At 34.7% G+C, this 22,886-nt stretch overlaps 1 protein-coding gene and 1 long non-coding RNA gene across 5 annotated transcripts; both read left to right on the top strand.

The window, feature by feature from the left end:
• The first annotated feature begins 591 nt into the window (after positions 1–591).
• LOC126606055 (uncharacterized) lies at positions 592–2,825 on the top strand. 2 transcript variants are annotated; one of them, XR_007617099.1, is made up of 3 exons: positions 592–959; positions 1,446–1,793; positions 1,884–2,825. It is a non-coding gene; the product is annotated as an uncharacterized LOC126606055 (long non-coding RNA). The 2 variants fall into 2 exon arrangements; XR_007617098.1 differs by having other exon boundaries at positions 1,446–2,825.
• Positions 2,826–6,826: 4,001 nt separating this feature from the next.
• On the top strand, positions 6,827–13,164 carry LOC126606054 (NAC domain-containing protein 75-like). 3 transcript variants are annotated; one of them, XM_050273522.1, is made up of 7 exons: positions 6,913–7,252; positions 7,654–7,943; positions 8,172–8,349; positions 8,592–9,196; positions 9,903–10,259; positions 11,103–11,240; positions 12,375–13,164. In XM_050273522.1, exons 2-7 carry the CDS (start codon positions 7,821–7,823, stop codon positions 12,462–12,464), a joined length of 1,491 nt encoding a protein of 496 aa, XP_050129479.1. In that variant the 5' UTR covers positions 6,913–7,252; positions 7,654–7,820; the 3' UTR covers positions 12,465–13,164. The 3 variants fall into 3 exon arrangements, with proteins under 3 accessions (XP_050129480.1, XP_050129479.1, XP_050129478.1); XM_050273523.1 differs by having other exon boundaries at positions 6,827–7,943; positions 12,993–13,164; XM_050273521.1 differs by having other exon boundaries at positions 6,913–7,943.
• Positions 13,165–22,886: the final 9,722 nt, after the last annotated feature.

Here is a 22,886-nt window from a genome sequence, read left to right as displayed (position 1 = left end):
CCCACAAAAGAAAAAAAAATTCAATTCGCTACGTTTTAGAAAAGATCAAGTTTTTCAAGGTTCTGTTTGTTTTGGTGGAAGTTGAGATACTCAGCAATTTACCCGAAAACGAAAGGTTCAGTCTTTTAGCTTCTATACAAAATTTCTGTGTTATTTCATGTCTGCTGATAGTCTGATAGAAGGTAACTTTTCTATGCACTGATTTCGATGGGGATATTAGGGTCGTATAAGCGCGTTTAACAGGGGAGTGGCCAGATTTTCAAGTTTGAATGATGTTGCAACGAAGCCGACCTCCTCCTCCTCCTCCTCCCCTTTCCGAGGTTTGTTTTGGCTGGCTGATTGGGGAAAAGTCCAGGTCTATGCCTCCATTAGGCTTGCTTCTTTCAGGCATCAACCTCCCACCTGCATTGCCTGACCATGTTCAACCAGTAGTTGTTAAGATAACAACTCTCCCGAATAGTGTCAAAATAGTTTCCTTAAGTTCAGAGGTACGCATGGTCGTTCATGGAAGTGCTTATTGTTGGTATATGATCCAGCCCATGATCAATGTTCTAGATTATTATAGTAAGCAAGTGAGATGGTTGGAGCATACTAGACAATTCTAGCATGTTATTAAGTTGATGGAAGAAGCTAGAGAGTACTAGCTTCCTTGGTTGCAAATGGAAAGATCTAGAAGCTACAATTTTGTGGCTAGTCTAGATCTTTCTATGCTAGAGGTTTGAAGAATACACTAGAAACTAGTAGAATGTCAAACCCTCACCTATAAATATGGGTGTGATGTTGTAGTGAAGTAACCAATTAAGAACCAAGTGTGAGTAGCAAAGGATCAAGTCCAAAGCTAGAGTTCCACTCCAAGAGTGAGAGTGAGAGTGTTCCACTACACATTGTGAGTGAAGTTTAAAGTGATAGAAAGTGTGTGTCATACTTTCTTGTATCCATCAAGCCTTGTCTTTGGCTTGGTAAGACTACTCTTGTTGTACTCATCATTTTCATATAGTGAAGATTGATCCTTGTTTCGTGGACGTAGGCATAAATTGTCGAACCACATAAATTCTTGGTGTCCATTTTCTACTTTACCTTGTGCATTCTCTATCTTGTAGTACCGACATTCCTAACACTTATTTGATCTAATTTATCTATCCTTTCTTTCTTTTTCATCCAGTAACTTAAAAGTTTGATTAGGAAACTCATTGTGACCTTGCATTTAAACTTCCTGGTGGCTGGCACAATGAGAGGGATGCAATGACTCTGAATAGTCTTCAGGTCTATATCAACTATAGTCTTTCTCTAGTAACTATAATTCCTTGTGTTCCGTACCCCCCCCCCCCCCCCAACCCCCAAAAAAAAAAAATTGGATGCCTTAATACTTCGCCTTAGTGTGCTTTCAAGTGTTGCTCTTATTTTATTTTATGCATTTCAGAATTTTACTCTCTGCTTTTTATTAGGATTGAAAGTCGGAAAGTGGTAACGAATCCAGTTTAATGAAGACGCTAATGGGAGGAGGTGAATCCTTTTCAGCCGGTGGACCTGGAAAAGGGATGCACTCACGTCTATGTAAGTTTTCAAAAGACAAGCAGAAATTTAAATAGTCCAACTAAAAAAAGTATAGCATGGACATTAGTGCTTCAAGAGGTTCTGTTCAACTAGCCACTAGGAAGTAGAGTCCCTTTTATATTTCAGCTATTCCATTCTTCTAGAACTGAAGTGTTCATTGATATTCAGAATTTCATTTGATTTTAGCATTCAGTAGCATCTACAACAATACTGGCATTTTTGGAATCCAAGCTTCCGCTGTAAGAAACTACTATATGTCATGTGAAAATGTGAATAAGGAGAATTTAGTTTCTGTTTAAATTATACTGGGAGCTGTCTCTGGATTTCAGTGTCCAGATTTTTTTCGCAGCAGCCATTGGGAGACAAATTCTGACGTACAGTGATTGGTAAGGCCTTTCTCGTACCTGTATATATTAGTGTTGAACTGTGTTGGATGTGCCTAATGCATTTTTGATTGCTAATGCGAACCTTGCTTGTTAGTTATCTGTTTGATGAAAATGGATTGTACGATAATGCTTTGCACGCATATTGTGTAAAAAACCCCAATCTATTTCAGTGTCGGTGCTTATATTCCTCTCACACGCATATTTTCACATGGAACTCCTAGGTTTATCAATACCTTATGCTGCTTACATGTTTACGCCTGTACAAACCACTTGAAAGAAGTTCGTTTCTGGTTGGAATTAATAACATAATTAATTATTTGAATAATAAAATATTTTTATTTTTAAATATATTCCTTTAGTGTTAAAAATGTTACAATTAGTATATTTATATTTATGGCTAAATTTTTTATCATATATTTTTATTTTTAGTTTGTACCTATTTTTAATTTGCAAATATTTTTTAATTTGTACCAATTTTCTTTTCATTTTTTATTTGGACCCATATATTAGTTTCTTTTTGTGCCCAATTTTTTAAAGTTTTATTTATGTTTGTACCCATGTGTATACCGTCACGTGACATTGTATGTTTAATCAATGATAGAAACATTACATATGGTATATTTATGTTTTATGCCTAAACTTTGTATCATATATTTATATTTTTAGTTTGTACCCACTTTTAATTTGCAACATTTTTTTTTAAATTTGTAGTATTTTCTTTTTAGTTTTATTTTGCACCCATGTATTAATTTCTTTTAGCACCTATATTTTTTAAAAATTCATTTGTACTCATAATTTTTTAATCTTTTATTTGTACCCTAATTTATTTATAATGTAATGTATCACTTTGTTATATGTGAAATGTGCCTATTTTTTTTTGTAAAATATACCAATTTTTTTAACACTATGGATACATTCTGTTGCCATTTATTATTTCTTATTTTTACATAGTTTTATCCATTTATTAAATCAAAATGTTTGAATTTTTTTTTATTGTAACCGTTTCTAATAGTATTATAATGAGGGATTTAAAATTTATAGGATTATAAATCTCATAAAATATCAAACAATTAATGTCAAAAATATAAAAATATAAATATTAATAGTAATATAATGAGGTATACAAAGTCAAGGGACTTTAATCAAACTTTGAATACTATTAAGGTTTTAATCAAAGAATGTTAAATATTAGAGACCACATCCAAAGTATCCCTTAATTTTATTAGCAAACGTTGATGGAAAAGTCAAAGTGCAAATTGTTGAAGAAATGGAAGCAAATGTTAGTTTAGAAAACGTTGATGGAAAAGTCCAAGTGCAAATTGTTGAAGAAATGGAAGCAAATGTTAGATATTGTAGATAAACCAAACATCGGCACTCCTCTCCCAACCATACGGAGTCGTACCAAACTTGCAATGACAAATCTTGCATGTCCGTACACTCAAAATTCTATGATAATATATTCTAACTAGACAATATATTCTAGACAATATATTCTAAACTATTTACGATATTCTATATTACATAGATGAGCATGCGAACTTGGTTCAAAGGAGCAGATACGTTATCTTAGCCAACTCTTGGCTCGATGGGGTAAATATACTTTCATAACCAACTGATCTAACTCATATCTTGAGGAGTAATTATATTATTATAATCAACTAATTTAACTCTCTAATATAAATATAAAGATGAAGAGATTTAGGGACAAAATTCTCAATATTCTTCCCCCTCTCAATCTTCTGCCCAATCTGGAAAAAGAACAAAACAAAGAAAAGAAAAGAGAAGTAAAATAGAAAAAGAAAATTATATTATTCGTGTCTTTTGTCGCCTCTACTTGTCTCTCACTTTGTGCTTTGAGAAATCATGAATGTGCCGGCGGATTTACCATTTGTGGCGAACATCCATTAGCATTTGGCAACCACCCACTCACCCGCTCATCCACTCATCCACTCATACGCAGTTTTACCACGAGATGAGATTGGCAATGAGGAATGTGTTAAAACATGCATGCAAAAACACCATTATCGTAAACTTATAATCATCATGAACAATATTTTCGTCCAAATCAAAGTACGTTGTTTGCTTTCTACAACCATATTTTTTATGACAACGTCCCGCCCCCAATGAGTAGTCTCCTCTTGCATTCTGTACCAAAATTCATGAACTATATGTGTAGTGTATTTTGTTTGGTTACAAAATGGTCAAACGTTGAAGATCATTCGAACTTTGGCCTCGAGTGCGGAGGTAAATGTTTACCGACACTACAACCTTGAGGAAATCTTTAGTAGATTGACTAAACTCTTTTCAACTCAAATTTCTTCAAAAGACTCTTCAAACAAATTAGTTATCCGTGAGTCAAGTTTAGTTTTCCAAACAGTGGATACTCACAAGGGAGTGAGTCTAGACAAACCCTTCCAATGTACTACATTTTTTGAAGTAATGTGAGTTTTACTTTAAAGAAACAATCAAGGCTTTCCAAACTTTGGCTAGCGATGTCGGAGAAGCATTATGAAAGTGGCTTAGTTATTTTTTTTTTTTTGGTCAATAGTGGCTTAGTTATAAACAACGTACATTTACATCATTTCAAGTCGAAACTGACTATTTTTTAACCAGTATATAGTTGGAGGTGCTCTTACTCATCTACGATTTCACGAACTATATTCAATTGTAAATGTATGTGTGTTAGCATGCAGCATGCCTATCAAGCATTTTCAAGAAAAAATGTCCACATTTGAAAAGGCAAGTGCTTGAATACAGGTAACCGTATGAAGCATTTTCCTTTCGGTCTCAGACATCATGACTTTCTAACCAAGTCCTTGTCCTTCCCGATAATCTTGTATTGAATTTTGCTCTGGAAACTTTTTCAGAGGGTTTTATGAATATAAAATACAAAATTGCAAGGTTTATATTCTATTCAAGAATTCATTTCTTGGGTTGAATCTTAATTTATATATTCTTTGACATGTACCAAGTATTATTCTACCTACTTGTAGCAAATATTCTCATACATGTCTTTACTTATATAATTCATAAAGAGGGAGTATTTTCCTCGTAAAGATGTGCCCAAATAATGCAGAGCTTTGAAAGTTCTTGGAATATTTCATATGCAAATCATGCCATATAAATTTGAATTGTCCCTTATTAGTAAATATTCCTTGCCTCCTTTACCAAAAAAATAAAAAAATATTCCTTGCCTCAATTTTTCCTCTTGCTGAAAAGACATCGCAGTTTCCAGTTTTAAAATACACAAAAATTTGGAGATAGACATGCCACATATACTGAAGAAATTTTTTGGTGTAACTCTTACCTATTCTCATACGTTAATTACTATAACTCAAGTTTAGATCCTAAGTTAATGAAATTTAACTGTGTCTTTTTTATCCGTTGGTAATACGTGGTGATTATCATTACATTAAAGAATTTTTCCATACAAAGTATCAACAAAGCATAAAAAAAAAAGTGTTGATATAAGCTGTTTTTATTGAATAATACAATAGGACAATCTGATTCTTTCATTCCCTAGGGACTAAAAAGGACCAATCCAAGGTTTTCAACAAGTAGAATTCATGATTTTTGTCTCGTATTTCTGTTATATATTCCCCAGAATCAATGATATCTGATCTTTTAATTTAAAAAATTAGAATTTAAGCCCAAAATGGAATAAAAATTAAAAGTTAACTTAGGGATTTCTATTTTTAATTAAAGAACAAAGAAAAAGCAAAAAAACAAAGGGGGAGATATCAGACAAATTAGCAATCATGGACATGTATCTGTTGTGTAAACAGCATGTTGGACCATCCATCATTTTATTTTTGACTGCTTGAATGAATGAATGAATGAATGTTATAAACGTGAAGGGCTCACCATCATCTGATGCATATCAAGACACTTTTGATAGCACAAGATTTTCCCAGGCCACAAGGATCTAGGTCCCACCCTTTGGGGGCCCCACTTCTTTCACATATAGGAGGAGGCTAACATACTTTGTATGAGTGCCCTAGACATCCTCCTCTAAATACAAAAAACACAAGCCAAAAACAAGGGCCATAGAAAAATATATTTTGCAGGCAAAAAAACATGATTTCTTTTCGGATGAGGTAATTTATTTACTGGGTGGGTGCTTCTGCCTGAAGTTTCCTCTAGATTTTATTTATTTCTTTCTTTTTACAATATTTTTTTTGTTTTTGCATAAGTTGTAATTAAAAGGGGTGGTGGTGGTCCATTAAGTATACTGCTCATTTGCCTTGCATATCAAGCAACCTTCTAATACCTCCCTCTCTCTCTTTGCAACATTCATGGCCAAAGTATCATGATCAGCACTCCAGCTCAATACCCATGTGAGCACCAATCATCTTTTTTTCTCTACAATATATCTTTTGAACAATTTTTTGGCTTTATTATATATGCCTCTTAACTAAAAACTTTTGTGGGAAAATAAAAAAATAGTGGGACTGTAAAATTCCTGATTTCGTCTCTATCACTCAAAGTTTCTGCTGCCATGTATATATATGTACAAGTATATCTATCTTTGTTTTTTTCTTTCTTTTTTGTCATGAATTTAAATACCTTTGTTGACATCCACCTATTACCATGAAAAATACCAAACCATTGTTTTATAAGTATAAACATATGCATATATTATAATTTTCTTGTTTAAAACCTTATACATACTACTTTAAGCTAGACTAAAAGAGTGAGGAGGGTTTAAACTTATGACGTAATGAGTTAGTAAAAAATTGCTCTAATTATCAAAACACTCTACCAATTGCTACTTATACATTCAATATATATATATATATATATGTATGTATGTATATATATATATATATATATCTTTGTTTTTTTCTTTTTATTTTGTCCGCCTTTTACCATGAAAATACCAACCATTATTTTATACATATAGACACATATATACTATAATATTATACATATAAATCAATTTTTTCAATAAATATTGCAAAGATGGCTTCATCTGCTTTTGTATTTGTGCCTTAGTAACAGCTGTGAAGGCCGTTTCTTGCCTTTTGCTTTTGTAGTCAAGGCTCTCTAGCTTTCTTTAGAGCAAAACCAACTTGGTTTTCTTTCTCTCTTTCTATCCTCTTCTCGTATGTCTCTGTGCATCTCTCTCTCTCTCTCTCTCTCTCTCTCTCTCTCTCACAAACCGCCTAGCAAATAAGGCTTTAAGGGCTTAAAGGTGGTATGTAGTTAGGGGTTTGATGACAACTTTTCCTTTTTTTTCTCACTGCCCCTTCAGTTAAAGTAGAGAGGGAAACTCTCATCTCTCTCTCTGGTGTTTTCCATGGTTAAAGCAGGTTTATAGCTCAATCTCTCACTGTGACAGTTTCTTTCTTTTTCTCTCCCTAGCTTACCTCAGATCCCTCTTCTCTCCTCCTCACTGATTTTCCTCAATCAAAATATCTGTATTTCTGTCTTGGGTTTCATATATCTCACTTGGGTTCTGCAAAAATCCCTCCTTTTTCATATTAATTGGATTCGGCAAAGGGAGAAAACTTTACAATCTTTCAAAACTTGTTTACGATATTTTGCTTCTTTCTTCATTAGCTTGATGAAGCTGTTCTTCTTGCCTGATATTTAGTTCGTATATCGATCCTCAATCAAATTCCCAGAATCAATCCAGCAAATATATATATATATTATATCGAATATATGTTTTTCATTACTCTTTTTTAAGAGTTCCCTTTTGTGCACACAGTTCATCAGCAGATCTCAATCAAATTTGTGTATGAGTTGTGTATAGAGAGAAAGCGGCTGGGATATGAGCAGCAGGCGTTTTTACAAGAATGACGAAAATTTCACAGAAGACGGTATGTTGATGAGTTTGAGAGAAAGTAGAAGATAGCATCTCATTTGAAAAGAGCAATGAGTAAGAGTAATTTGGGGTCCATCAGAAGTTCTGATCTCATTGATGCAAAGCTTGAAGAGCATCAGATGTGCGGATCCAAGCAGTGTCCCGGTTGTGGACACAAGTTCGAAGGAAAGCCGGTACGAGTAAATCATATTTATCCAACAATTAATATTCTTAGCTTGGCATATGAAGAATTATGGTTCTTGCATAATATTGTTTGATAGTAATTCTTTTGAATATGGAGTAAAATTTTATGCTAATATAAAAAGGGTCCATCTTTATCTTTTACTTTGATTTGTTTTATGGGTGCTTTAATTCAATATTTTTAGTTGAAATAAAATTAAATGGAGCTAATTTGCTTGCAGGACTGGTTAGGTCTACCAGCAGGAGTGAAATTTGATCCAACAGATCAAGAACTAATTGAACACCTTGAAGCAAAGGTAGAAGCCAAAGACTCCAAATCTCACCCTTTGATTGATGAATTCATCCCTACAATTGAAGGAGAAGATGGGATTTGTTACACCCATCCTGAAAAACTTCCAGGTAAAAATATTTGAATATAAATCTCTATCTCTCTCTCTCTCTCTCTCTCAAATTAGTGAAGTTGAAATAGTATGATTGGCAATTTGCAGTTAGTTTTGTTGCTTACCATACACTACTTCAGCTGGTTATGACTTAATTGAAAGAAGCTAAATATTGTATCACATTTTGTCACACCTAAGTCAACCTAACCTTTTGATTTGGCAATAATATTAATTTCTTGCTCACATGATTTCTTGCAATAGGAGTCACAAGAGATGGGTTGAGCAGGCACTTCTTCCATAGGCCATCAAAAGCCTACACAACTGGGACAAGAAAGAGAAGAAAAATCCAAACAGAATGTGACTTGCAAGGAGGGGAAACAAGGTGGCACAAGACAGGCAAGACCAGGCCAGTCATGGTGAATGGAAAACAAAAAGGCTGCAAGAAAATTCTAGTCCTCTACACTAACTTTGGGAAAAACCGAAAACCCGAAAAAACGAATTGGGTGATGCACCAATACCATCTTGGGCAGCATGAGGAGGAGAAAGAAGGAGAGCTTGTGGTGTCAAAGATATTCTATCAGACTCAGCCAAGGCAATGCAACTGGTCTGATAGAGCTAGTGCTACAACTGGAGAAGGAAGCAGTGATATTATGGCTACTACTAGCAGAAGAGATAGTGGGAGTGGGAGTTGTTCTTCTAAGGAAATATTACCTTCTCATCCTCATAGAGATCATGATCAAATGGCGGCAACAGCAGTAGCTGCGGTTGCTTCTGCTGCTCCAATTTCAAGCTACAGTGGCATTGACATTCATCAGCTGAAGTCAGACCACTTCAGCTTTGGCCCCTTCAGAAAAAGCTTTGATGAGGTAATTAACAATTCTAATTTTCATGTTCTCATATATACATTAGATAAATGCTTTCTGCATCTTCAACTTCAAAACAATTAAATTAAAATTTAATAAGATAATTTGTTTTTGGAGTCTTTTAATATGGGTCAAAAGTAACTAAAAATTGGACATATTTCAAAAATCAAAAGTCACTAAAAATTGGACCTATTTCAAAAGTAGGCCTATAAAATTGGAGCTATTTCAAATTTTCCCTTTTTTTTGTCAAAATAAGATAAATTTTATTAACTAATGTTTGTATTTACACATCACTTTTCATATTATGTCGTCTAAAACCGTGATAAGACTAGCTTATTCATTATTAAATTAAACACTTACAAAAAAATTTCATATATGCATGCAAATACTTTCTAAAAATTTAATTAGCCATACGTGGTAATAATAAAAATGTTTTCTATACGCTGTCATTTTCTTCATAACCCATTGCTTGCAATTGCAGCATTACAAATTTCATGGACCACTCTTGATTTCATTTCTCAGCTAATAAAACTACTTTACATACCAAAATGGTACAGATTGAAATCAAATTTCAAGCTGCTCGACTAATAAACACACACAGAAATAAATAAAACAAAGGAAAGATTAATATGAAAATGAAGTGAATAAAATGTGGTTGATATAAAAAAGACATGGTAGCGGATTTGTTCATGAGGGTATCCATTTGCAGGTGGGGATAGGAGGAGAGGCGTCGACGGCAAGGGAAAGACCAGAAACTGGCACGTGCGAAGAGATACAAGAGCACCACCAGAGATCAGTAGCAGTACAGCGTCATCATCACCATCATCATCATATGGGCCATGAACTAGTACCTGATCATCAGCAGCAGCATCAACATGAACATCAACAACAGCAGCAGCAGCAACTGCACCATCATCAACAAATTGCAACAGCTACAGCTTTCCACATCAATCGCCCTTCACATCCCATTTCCACCATCATCTCTCCATCTCCTCTCCACCACACCTCCATCATTCTTGATCAGGACTCCTACTCCCGGTTGATACTTCAAAACGAAAATTTCCAGGTAATATTCCATCAAACCCCATATCTTCGGACTATCACAAGTAACCCTAGCTAGCTAGCATATATAAGTATACATAATGAAGCAATATTTTTTACATACTATAAAAATTGAACTAATCACTTTTTCACCCTACTCCACTGTCACTTGAATTAGAGCTCATCACCAGTAATCAGCTGGTGTATTTATTCTAGTTGGTTTAGTTTTACATTTGTTCATTTTTTAGTGGTCACATGTTATAATTACTTGGTGCATACACTTGTGTTCACTTTGTGTGCGCAATTACTTGTCTACTCACTTGTGACCGTATTTTATAGTATAAATTTTATAAATGAAACTGTTTATTCTTTAGTATCATTATCTGAAGATTATTTCTGTAAAAGATCAACCAAGTTGGAGATCACTTAGTCATTTATTTAAATAAAATAAATAGATGGTTCATCACGAAAATATTACTTGTTATCAAAACTGTTAGATACAAATATTGTCATCAATTTACATTATGCCGCCAAACTTTCATTGAAAATATATTCCTCAACCAAACAAAGAAAGGAAGGAGGAAAAATAAAAAACTGAGTCAATAACTCGGACTGAGTTGCACCTGCGAAGCCCGTTATCACATGACCAAACCCTAGCGTCTATGCCATGCTGTACTGTACATGTGGCAAACCAATCTCTGGTGTAGCTTTTAGTGTTTGCTAAATTGCAAACAATGAAACTGTCTTTTCACTTTTTAATCCTTGAAGACAATATCATTAAGATGTGCACTTATTCATTTATTTAATTTATATGTTTTTGGTTTGTTTGTCGTTAATTTATATATTGCATTTATCTATCAATAAACAGGCACAGCAACAACAACAGCAGCATCAACAGCAGCAACACCACAACCAACAACAGCATCATAAAATGGGAGATAGGTCTGCATCTGGTTTGGAGGAACTAATAATGGGCTGCACTTCCAGCAGTAGTAATATCAAAGAAGTGAGTACATATATCAACTTTTTTACTCTGAATTTCATGACCTTTGTTTTGTCATAGTACAAACTAATTACAAGATAAAAAGAAGGAAAAAGTAAGCAAAGGATTATTAGAAAGAACCAAAAGCAACAAAGACCAATTTATTTATGACTATTAATTTAAATTAAAGATAGAGAGAAGCCAAAGCCTTTTTGCCCTTTTCTCTTTATCTTTTTTTTTTGGCCTTATCATTTATATGTTTTGGAGGTTTTATAATCCTCCCCCAAAAGAAAAAAAGGAAGGTAGACACTTAGCATATCTAGACTCTAAGGGCTATACAGAATATAGTCTTTTTTGCCACCTGACAGTAAAGCCGTCATTATGTTGAATAATTTCAAACCGAAATTCAAAACACAAACCTTTATTACCCACCATTTTATTCTTAAATGAGGTAGTAAAAATCATAATAGGATCAAACCCTAAGACCATCTCCAACCCTTGGGCTAAAAGCCAAATTTTTTAGCCCGGAAAATTTAGCTTTTAGCCCAGAAACATCTTTTCTGCTCCAACCCTTCTACCCTAAAATTTTAGCCCGGAATTATTAAAGAATGAAATTAGTCTAAATTTTTTTCTTAAATCAATTGTTTTTAAAAAAATAAATATGTAGATTATTGTAAATTAATTTTATGAACATTTTAATCTAAAAAAATTTAAATTCCGATAAACATTTCACATTTAGCCCGGGGGGAAAGCTGGGGGGTATTTGGCCCAGAAATAGCATTTGGCATTTAGCCTAAAATTTTAGCATGGGTTGGAGAGTGTTTGGGGGGTAATTTGGGGGGTAATTTGGCTTTTAGCCCAGGGTTGGAGATGGTCTAACAACATATAAAGAATATATTTATTAATTTATATAGTGAGAGACCAATGTACATTGTGAAAACGACCGGCCGTCAATTGAACTCAAGTAGAAACTCTCTTTTTCCCTTTTAGAAAACAAAGGTAGTGATAGCCATGGACTGTGGTTCCCTGCTAATTGTAATTATAGTTTTACAGGAAATTATTTGTTGCAAAATTATCAGAAAATTAACTTTTTAGAAACCCTAATTAGTCCTAATTATTAATCTAAACGTGGCAAGCTTGCAATTAATTTTGTTGCAGGAGTCATCCATGCCAAACCCTCAAGAGGCAGAGTGGATGAAGTACTCTTCCTTCTGGCCTGACCCTGACAACCCAGATCATCATGGGTAGAAGAGCACACAAAAAAAATATATTAATAGAGAGAGAATAATAAACTCACCGTCATCGATCACAGTCACAGTCACAGCAACATCATTGTCATCAATCATCATTTTTATTTTCCCACCACCATCCCTCATGAAGTTGCTTTCGAAAGTGAGAAGCCAAGAAGTTATAACCATCCATGGTTTCGTTTGGTCACCAACTTTTTTCTTTCTTCTCTCTCTCGGCTTTCAACTGAACTAACTGAGCAAACGGTCCAATGTTGGAAAGGAAAGAGAGAAGAGGAGAAAGGAAAAAAGGGGGGAAAAGTAAAAGAAAAGAAAGAAACGAAGGAAAGGCTGCATGCTGCTCTCTCTTCTGACAAAATAGAAGGAGAAACCGAAGACCCAAAGCAAATCCATTGTTATTCTCTTCGTGCATGAAAATCATCACCATTATCATTGCACAATATCATCTTTATGGGCTATATCTTATTATTATTTTATTTTTATTTTTTAAATGTTTGTATAATGTTTCTTTTTTCTTGTTCTTTTACAGAAAAAAATATCAAAGAGTTTGCGCCAACTAATGCAACATATACTTTGTTAATTGTGCTCTAGCTTTGGTCAGTGGCTTTGTTAGTAAAACATCAATAGGGTTTCACATTGTTTCTCTTTATAGAAATGTAAATGTGTTATTATATTAAGACAACACAGTATCTTTTTTCATAGTGCTTTGCTTTTTGTCCACTTCTTTCAAGTTTCAATGTTATTGGAAAATAAATCCATAGAAACCAAAAAGAAAAAGGAGAAGAAAATTAAGAAAAGTATAACACATAAGGAACTAATTCTTAATGATGTCATGAGATATATATGCAATTGTTTTACTCATATGGTATATGGATAACTTTAAGACATATCTGGGACTAATTTGATAACCATTTTTATTTTTTATTTTTCAGTTTTTAGTTTCACATTTTTTTAAATGAAAACTAAAAACTTAGTTGGTAAACCATTTTTAGTTGTAAAAAATGAAAACTGATAATTAAATTTGAGTCAAAATTTGAAAAATCACAAAGGTAGCTTTAAGTTTTTTGTGTTTAGTTTTTGTTGAAAACTGAAAACAAATAACAAACAAGTTTTCAATTTTCAAAAACAATGAAAACTGAAAAACGAAATGGTTATCAAACGATTCTTTAATTTTTTTTTTTTCTTGTATGTTTTCCATTTTCTTTCGTAATGTATATACGCATATATCTTAAATATTTGCTAGTAAAGATCGAATTATCTGGATGGCTTCCAAATTATCAACAAATGCGAAGAGATTTCTGGCTCATATACTATTGTCTTGAGTGCTTGCATTGCTCTAGAATCCAGATGTTTTCCCGTCATGAAAAGGAAGTTTGCTTTCTATTTTTGTTAGGACAGAAACTTTACACTGTTGGTTCCCCATGCCACCAATTATGTGGCTCCCTACTTAACTCTTAAAATTAATTAGGATAATTACATTTTATGTCACTTCTTAACAAGTGATCCAAATGGAATATATCCACCTCTTAGTGGAAGTTGCACCCTAATTGGTCTTCTTTTATGAAAACAATGATATCACCATTCGTGGATTTCGAAGTCGAAGTGCATGCATGGCTTTTATGCTTTCTCTTAAAGGAGAAATTTTTAGTTGTGACGAGAATACAGATGATACATCATATGTTTTTATGTAAGTAGTGGAAAATTTAAAATTTTAAGTTATTAACCTTTTAACATACATATCCCACCATTTATATAGAAACACGTGATATATTACCTCATGTGACGGTCATATTGAAAAATTTCTCCTCTTAAAGGCGGTACGATGAGTGGTTTTCCTATATTTGAACTACTTAGCCACTAAAAAGGAAGTGAAGTGGGGTTCAGCTAAAATATAATCTTTTTATTAGAAATTAATTTGGAATCTTAGCTAGTATAATATATAGTAACAATGAGCTCACATTTTTAGTCGGTCTCTCCGTTGTTTAATTAATTTGTTACTTGAGGGCTTTCTTTGTTGCTTTATTCTATTCCATATTCGATCTTTTTCAGCAGTATTATAGTGTAAAGATATGCTTCTCCCTCTCTAATTAGCTAGAGAGAGGAGAGAGAGAGAGTAACGTGCATGCGATCTTTATTTTCATGGGACGTGCATGAAAATAGAAATAAAGGTTAAAACAACGTGGAGGATAATTAAGCAGCTTCATCGTAGTTTCTGAAGGGAATAAAGAGGAACCAAGAATTAAAAGACAAGAATAAACTTTAGTACTTGCAAAATGACCAACATCTCCTGATCGAGCCCTTATTCCGAATTACCCTGATTATACAAATACAATGGCTCTGAAATATGGATAATACTTGTACTGTTCTGGGTACCTACTTGTTTCCCTCACTTATAAGTTGTAATTAAAGAATCTTTACCGTCCGAATATCACAATCGAAACCAGTTATTCTCTTTATCATCATCTAAAGATCATATATGCAAAATATTATTCAATTTGGAGATCATTTAGTCATCCATGTGTCAAACCAATCAATGGTTTTGATAACAAGTAGCATCCTCATGAAGAACCTTCCATTTTTTTATGCATTCTCTTTATCATCATCTAAAGATCATATTTGCAAAATAGTATTCAATTTGGAGATCGTTTAGTCATCCCTACGTGTCAAACTAATCAACAATTTTGATAACAAGTAGCATCCTCATGAAAAACCGTCCATTTTTTATGCATATGAATGGCTAAAAATCTCCAAATTGAATAATTTTTTACATATTTGATATTTAGATGATGGTAAAGTAAGTAAACAATTTGGATTATGATCAATATTCAGACGATAAAAATTCATTAATTGTAAGGGAAAGAGGGAGGAGGGGACAAGTAGGTTCCCATAGGGGAAAACACAAACATTATCCCTGAAATATATGTATTTTTTAATTTTATATAAAATACATTAATGAACTTGTAAATTGGCGTATCCTCTGGCACATATTTATCGTATACAAACTAAAAAAACCCGACAGCATATATATTCATACTAATATTGTCCCAATTTAGCTAGTACAATTTATATATTTAGTTTATGTGCGCGGTACTACGTTTATTTGCTATTGTATCAGAATAACATCGAAGGGTTTATGAGTTGCAGCTGGAGATTCAACACTGTGTTTATGAGTTTAGTAGGTGTACAAGTAGGGTTAGCACTTAGCGGTAGCAAGTATATGTATTGAGATTTGTTGGTGTATAGAGATTTGGTCCCATAAAGAAGTTGCAGGAAGAATTGTGGGTGGTAGGTAGTGCAGAGACGAATATCACAACATGGCCAAACTCACCCTTTTTGTGATATATTCTTCCACAACCCACCACCCTCTTTTTATTTGCTTTTCATTTTTCATATAAAACACTCACACACACACACACACGTATATGGTCCACTACTGTTTCTGCTTCTGCTTATTCTAGGCTCTTATACATATCATTTGGGGATCGATCTTCAAGTAATTGTAGAAATGCATGACTATCTTTAGTTTGGAGAGTTACTTAAGCGTATGGTGCATGAGTGCAGCTCTTAAGCAACTACTTATATCTTAGGGATTTAAGTAATGACAACTTTTCATCATATATAATTAATATTGCCGTTTTGCAGATAAGTATATACGATATTGGGTAGGAGAATTTGATACATAATATTGAAGGAGACATGAGTAAACCCTCTTAACTACGTGAAGTACAATGCTCTTATTTTTTTCAGATTAATTTAACATTAGAATAGCGTTCCATGGATGGACGATTTGTATGCATAAAATATGGAAATTAGAGTTGTGATGGAAGGATGAACAACACAGATATGGTTTGTTAATTTACATCAAAAATCGATCTACAATTATGTTGTGAATACGGTATCAGATATAAAGACCAGATTTTTGTGTGTATATATACAGATACAAAATGGTAGACAAGCCGGCCCCATATATATGCCGACTAAAGTTGAAAATGAGCTTTCTTTGAAAAGCAAATGAGGGCCCAATTAGATCACATCAGTTTAAGCTAGAGAAGTTTTTATAATTAAGTATCGTCGATATGTAACTGGTACGGACTGAATGGGCAGCGTCCCATTGGACAAATAATAGAATGTAGGGCTTATGGATGTTGAAAACAATGCTCTAATAATAATTAATCATAATAATTGTATATATCCTAGGATAGGGTTTGGATAAGACTGAAAAGAGACATGTATAAACTGCCAAACTTTGAGTGCTTATAACGTATGTAAGACCGTCTTGAAACATCGATTGGAAGGAAAGCATGTACATGTATGTGATGGAAAAGAGTTTCAAATCAATCATACACCTGTTATGAAATTAAGCGACTAGCTAAACAAGAGATGATTAATATGTAGCAAAAATTAGAAACTGCATTAACAAAAGAACTGGTTTATAATTCTAAGGGTATGTTTAGAAGTGTCTTTATAACTCTAAGTAATCCCTTTTAACAACGTTTCATAAAAAAGTTCAAAAAAAAAAAACCATTTTTGAATTTCCATAGTAGTTCTTGGAAGCGCTTGGAATTAATTTTTTTGAAACTCCGCCTGTGTAAGTTTATTTTACATTGTCAGTCCCAAGCCCGGATAAAGGATGAGGGGGAGGGCGTCAGGTAGTCAACAACTGGGACTCCTAGGTTACGTCGAATACTTATGATAATGAATCCTGAATAAAATTGCGCTAAAGCTAGGGCGTCACCTGTAAGTGGCGCGCTGTGTGACCCAAGCACAATGATAAGTGAGCAAGGGTCGATGTATCTCCATCAGTGCTTGGATGCAACTCCACAGCAAGGGGGCCATAGAAACTTCTTTTTGAACAACTCCACTCAAAGTTGTTTGGAAGCATCTACTCCTATCAACTTTACACAGAACACGCAAAAGAAGTACTTTGATCTTATTAGACGGGGGAGGGTGAAGAAGCTAGGACAGGAGGATAGAGTTCAAGAGAGTAGAATGTGTTTGGGAATGTGGAATATAGGAACCTTAACGGGAAAATCTATGGAAGTAGTGGAAGTCATGGTGAGGAGAAGGATAAGTATTATGTGGCTACAAGAAACTAAGTGGGTTGGTCTTAAGGTAAAGGATCTAGAAAACTTTTAAACTTTGGTATTTGGGCACAAATAGAACGAGAAATGTTGTTGGCATCATCGTGGACAAAACCTTAACACAAGACGTTGTAGATGTCAAAAGGGTAGGAGATAGAATTATGGCAATTAAGATTGTAATAGGACAAGAACTCATCAAAGTGATTAGTGTGTACACACATCAAGTAGGGTTGGATACGAGTTTGAAGGAAAAAATTTGGGAAGATCTTGGAGACTTGGTGCGAGGAATCGCTCAGACGAAGAAGTTACTTATAGAAGGAGATTTAAATGGACACGTGAGCAATGAGACAGATAACTATGGAGGTTTTCATGGTCGTCATGGTTTTGGGGAGAAAGACGAGGATGGGGAAGCCATCTTGGATTTTGCAATGGCATATGATCTCTTCTTAGCCAACACCTTCTTTAAGAAGAGAGAAGAGCATGTCACCTACAAGAGTGGGTCGTCAAAAACACAAATAGATTTTCTTCTAATAATGAAGGGGGATAGTATAACTTGTAAGGATTGCAAAGTTATACCGGGAGAGAGCTTGGCTAATCAACATCGCTTGTTGGTGATGGATGTACATATCAAAAGAGAGAAAAAAAAAACAAGACCTTGAAGTGCCTAAGAACTAGATGGTGGAATCTAAAAGGAGAAAAACAAGTCATTTTCAAAGAGAAAGTAATCATCCAGTGCGTGTCGGATAGAGAGGGGGAAGCTAGCCAAATGTGGGATTTCATGGCTAGTTGTATCCGAAAAGTAGCAAAAGGGGTATTAGGAGAGTCCAAGGGCTTTGCTCCACACCAAATGGAATCTTGGTGGTGGAATGAGGAGGCACAAACAAAGGTTAAGCTTAAGAAGGAATGTTGTAAAGCCTTATACAAGGATAGGACCGATGAAAACAGTGAAAGGTATAGAATAGCGAAGCATGAGGGGAAGAAAGTTGTGAGAGAAGCTAAGCTAGCGGCTTTTGACGATATGTATAAGCGACTAGATACCAAAGAATGAGAGTTGGATATCTATAAACTAGCTAGAGCAAGGGAAAAGAAGACAATGGACCTAAACCAAGTGAGGTGCATCAAGGATAAGAATGGAAAGGTTCTTGCTATAGAAAACACGGTCAAAATAGATGGAGAGATTAATCTTTTCAATGAATGACATGAAAGGGGTACTTCTTTGGGGGATTTGAGTAACTAAGAAGAGTGTAGAAACTACTCTTTTTACCACCAAATTAGGAAGGAAGAAGTGGTTGTAGCTTTGAAAAAGACGAAGCATAGAAAAACAGTGGGCTCATATGATATACCGATCGAAGTGTGGAAAGTTTTGGGAGAGACGGGTATAGCATGACTCACGGACCTTTTCAATAGGATTTTGAAAACGAAAAAGATGTCAAATGAGTGGCGAAAAAGCACTTTGGTGCTTATCTACAAGAATAAGGGCGACGTACAAAATTGCATGAACTATAGGGATATTAAGCTAATGAGTCATACAATGAAACTCTGGGAAAGAGTCATTGAGCATAGACTGACGCAAGAGACACGAGTCTTGGACAACCAATTTGGGTTCATGCTAGGGCGCTCAACCTTGGAGGTAATCTATCTATTACGAAGATTAATGGAAAGATATAGAGATATGAAAAAATATTTACACATGGTCCTTATAGATTTGGAAAAAGTGTATGATAAGGTCCCAAGAGACATTCTTTGGAGGATTTTAGAGAAGAAAGAAATACGAGTAGCATATATCCAAGCTATAAATAATATGTATAATGGAGCAAAAATTGCCGTAAGAACTCATGATGGACAAACCGAAAGCTTCCCCATAACTGTAGGGTTACACCAAGGTTCATCTTTAAGTCCTTACCTTTTTGCATTGGTAATGGATGAGTTAACCTGACATTTCAAGATGATATTCCTTGGTGTATGCTTTTTGAAGACAATATAGTGTTGATAAATGAAACTCAAGAAGGGGTAAATGCGAAGTTTAACCTTTGGAGATAAGTGTTGGAATTTAAAGGTCTTCGCCTAAGTAGGTTAAAGACAGAATATATGGAGTGCAAGTTCGGTGCAAATGGAGGCCCAAATGAGTTAGGGTTGAGGATCGAAGACCAGGAAGTACCAAAGAGCGACCGCTTTCGCTACCTAGGATCTATCTTGCAAAAGAATGGAGAATTAGATGGAGACCTCAACCATAGAATACAAGCTGGATGGATGAAGTGGAAGAGTGTATCCGGTGTGCTGTGTGACCGTTGTATGCCACTAAAGCTCAAAGGAAAATTTTATAGGACGGCAATTAGACCGGCGATGTTGCATGGCACGGAATGTTGGGCGGTGAAGCATCAACAAGTACATAAAATGGGTGTAGTGGAGATAAGGATGCTTCGTTGGATGGCACATGAGAAATGATAAGATTAAGAATGAGGATATCCGAGGTAAAGTAGGAGTAGCCGAAATTGAAGAAAAAATGATAGAAAATTGGTTACGGTGGTTTGGAAATGTGCAACGAAGGCCTACTGAAGCTCCAGTTAGAATATGCGACTACGAGACAGAGGTTCAGGGCCAAAAGGGTAGAGGAAGACCTACGAAGACTTTGGAAGAGACTCTAAGAAAAGACTTAGAGTACTTGGATCTAACGGAAGACATGGTATTCTATGATTCATATAGCCGACCTCACTTAGTGGGAAAAGGCTTTGTTGTTGTTGTTGTTATTGACGAATCTATAACAATAACGCTTATAAACTGAAGTGTACTATATGGGGCTCAATGGGTCTTGCACCATGGGCCTCAAGTCCATAAATCATAAATATCATTTTTCTTAATGCACAAGCAAAAGATCTTACAAATTAAAATGCAACAATCGTATTTTTCTTACAAAAATTGTGAATTATAACTCTTAGCTTAGTTGATATTGTGCAATTTTGGAAAAACATTATTAAACTTATGTTCATGAAATTTTTGCTGCACATGAGTTGCATAAAACTCATACAGAACATTTCAGGGTTGTTCTTACCACCGAAAATATGTTATGGCTTTTGATATCTGTTATGGGCCTCGCTAGTATTCATTTTTTATTTTTATGTTTTACAATATAAGAATTCAATAAAATTAACTTATGGTACTTAATAAATGGTATGATCTCTTCTAAATTACTAATATTTTTCATACTACACATACAAATGATCTTATCCAAACTCAAAAGTTGCATTTTTCACAAAAATTATAAGTTATAACTCTTAGTTTATAGTTCTTTTATGCAAAAATTGTAGAAAGACCGTCAAAAGACCAATTTCCATGGCATTTAGCTTTAATATTTATCAATAATACTTTTCTAACTCAATAAATGATAACCCACTTCCCACTTATAACAATTTCATTTTACACGCAGAAAAAGTTTTTGCCAAAACAACATTTTAGCATGCTTAATCTTTTTTTCCAATTTGTTTGCTCTTCCAAACCCTACTACATTGGATATATACAGAATAAAAAACTAGGGTTGGAATTTTGTCTTGAAGTTCTTACAAATTAAAACTCGACAATCGTATTTTTTACAAGAATGGAAATAGAAACGGTCATCTTTGAAAATTGATGTCAGTCGTTTGATAAGGATTCAACGGTTGAAAGACCATTATTTACAAAAGCATAAAGAGTTTAGCAGCTTATTGGAAAAGCAAAGCAACAAGTCCGAAGAAACATAACATACATGTCCTCTTCAATAATGTCATCCTACAGATAAATACCTCGCTTTTCATGATTTAAAAAGATAACTGCAGAATTTTTCTCGAGTCCGCAATGTAAATGCGGATGTTCTTTTGTTTTAAGAAATCTGTTTCAAGAGTTGCAAAGGTTCAAATGCGGATTGCCCTCAACTCTTAATAATGGAATTCTTGCGTCAAATAAGTATATCATCACGGACTAATTACGGTTACAGGGATTTGAGAAACTTCAATTCTTCCAGGAACAGAGGCGTTGGCCTGGTTAAGTTATTGTTCGACAAATCTCCGGGGCAAAAAGCATTATAGTTAGTATGTTCTGCAGGATACTAAAGTGAATAGCTTCAGCAAGATGACTCTTTATGGAGGCCAAAGTGAAGAACAATTACAAGGACTCGAGCGACGACAGCTTGGCAATGGAAGCAGCTATTATCCAATTCAAATTGCTTGAACTCAAGTTCCCAATCACAATAAAGGGAAATTTTGCTTAGAAATTGCAAGGACAAAGAATTGTAAGAAAAATAGTTCCCCAGAAGGACTCATAGGGAAATAATCCGAGCAAGCGAAGTGATATAGTTGCGTTCTAGACCTTCCCAAGAGAAATTCTTAGGTCCACAAGATCACCAGCCCAGTTTCTTTTTATTTGATACGTAGTAGTGATGTTCCTTATGGCATCGACTGCATTCATTAACGAGGTGAGATCAAACAGGACCAATGTGAAAGCATATATTTTTCCGAGCAACTAACAATTACCAATGCACTAAAACCTATCTTTGTTTTAATGGCAGTAGCGAGGACAAAAGAGGATTATGGGAGCACAACTACACAACAGGGCCAAGTGACCAGACTACTAAAGCATCCTACCCTACCCTCGCTCAAAGCGATTAGAGGGAACCTAGCCCCGGATAGAACGCTCCATGATCTTCCAGACACCCACACCAAAGCATAATCAATACATATAGGAATGTGCTTGATGATTCATAAAAAACAAGACATACCATCTTCACCATAAGTAGGTGATTCAACTACCATGGACGTTTGCCTAATAAATACAGGGTTGGGTGCTCCTTTCATTTCGGCGTCGGAACTTAGACCCCTTAATAGCTCAACTTATAGTACTGAATTTGGGACATCTGCATCATTAGTACTCGCTGAAAGATAGGACATCGGATCGGGAATGGAAGAGGTCGATATGGAGATGATGTTTATGACCACATCGTATCATAAATTTCATACAGGCCCTCAAAATCTCAGAGACAGCCTTACCAACCCACATTAGATCAACCATAAAGACTGCACAATGAGATTTTACGGATTCCTGGCCAAATAACCCTGACTTTTGAAGGCTTGAAATTTAAATTAGGGTTCCATTTAAGTCCACACTTACGCGTACACTAAATGGAAAAACCCTACGTTGAAAACAATGATAGCATAAAATTCACCTTTCTCCCACCCCCACCCACTTTTCATGTTTCTATTTTTGCTCTTGCTCCTCCGGCGATAATTGCATAGCGTGTAAGGATTATTGGTACATCTGCACTCAACCATATATAGAAGAGATGACTTAATACGCATATTACTATTTTGAAAGAA

Source organism: Malus sylvestris, chromosome 15 (assembly GCF_916048215.2).
Source record: "Malus sylvestris chromosome 15, drMalSylv7.2, whole genome shotgun sequence".
In the NCBI taxonomy this organism is placed as follows: Eukaryota; Viridiplantae; Streptophyta; class Magnoliopsida; order Rosales; family Rosaceae; genus Malus; species Malus sylvestris.
Note: the sequence above shows the minus strand (reverse complement) of the source record. Positions and strands in the feature narration are given on the sequence as shown.

Bases quoted from the DNA above. Each gene is read 5' to 3' on its own strand.
- LOC126606054 (XM_050273522.1), top strand. From the start codon at position 7,821: ATGAGTAAGAGTAATTTGGGGTCCATCAGAAGTTCTGATCTCATTGAT. The intron at 7,944-8,171 runs GTACGAGTAAAT...ATTTGCTTGCAG, and splicing joins ACAAGTTCGAAGGAAAGCCG to GACTGGTTAGGTCTACCAGC. The intron at 11,241-12,374 runs GTGAGTACATAT...ATTTTGTTGCAG, and splicing joins GCAGTAGTAATATCAAAGAA to GAGTCATCCATGCCAAACCC.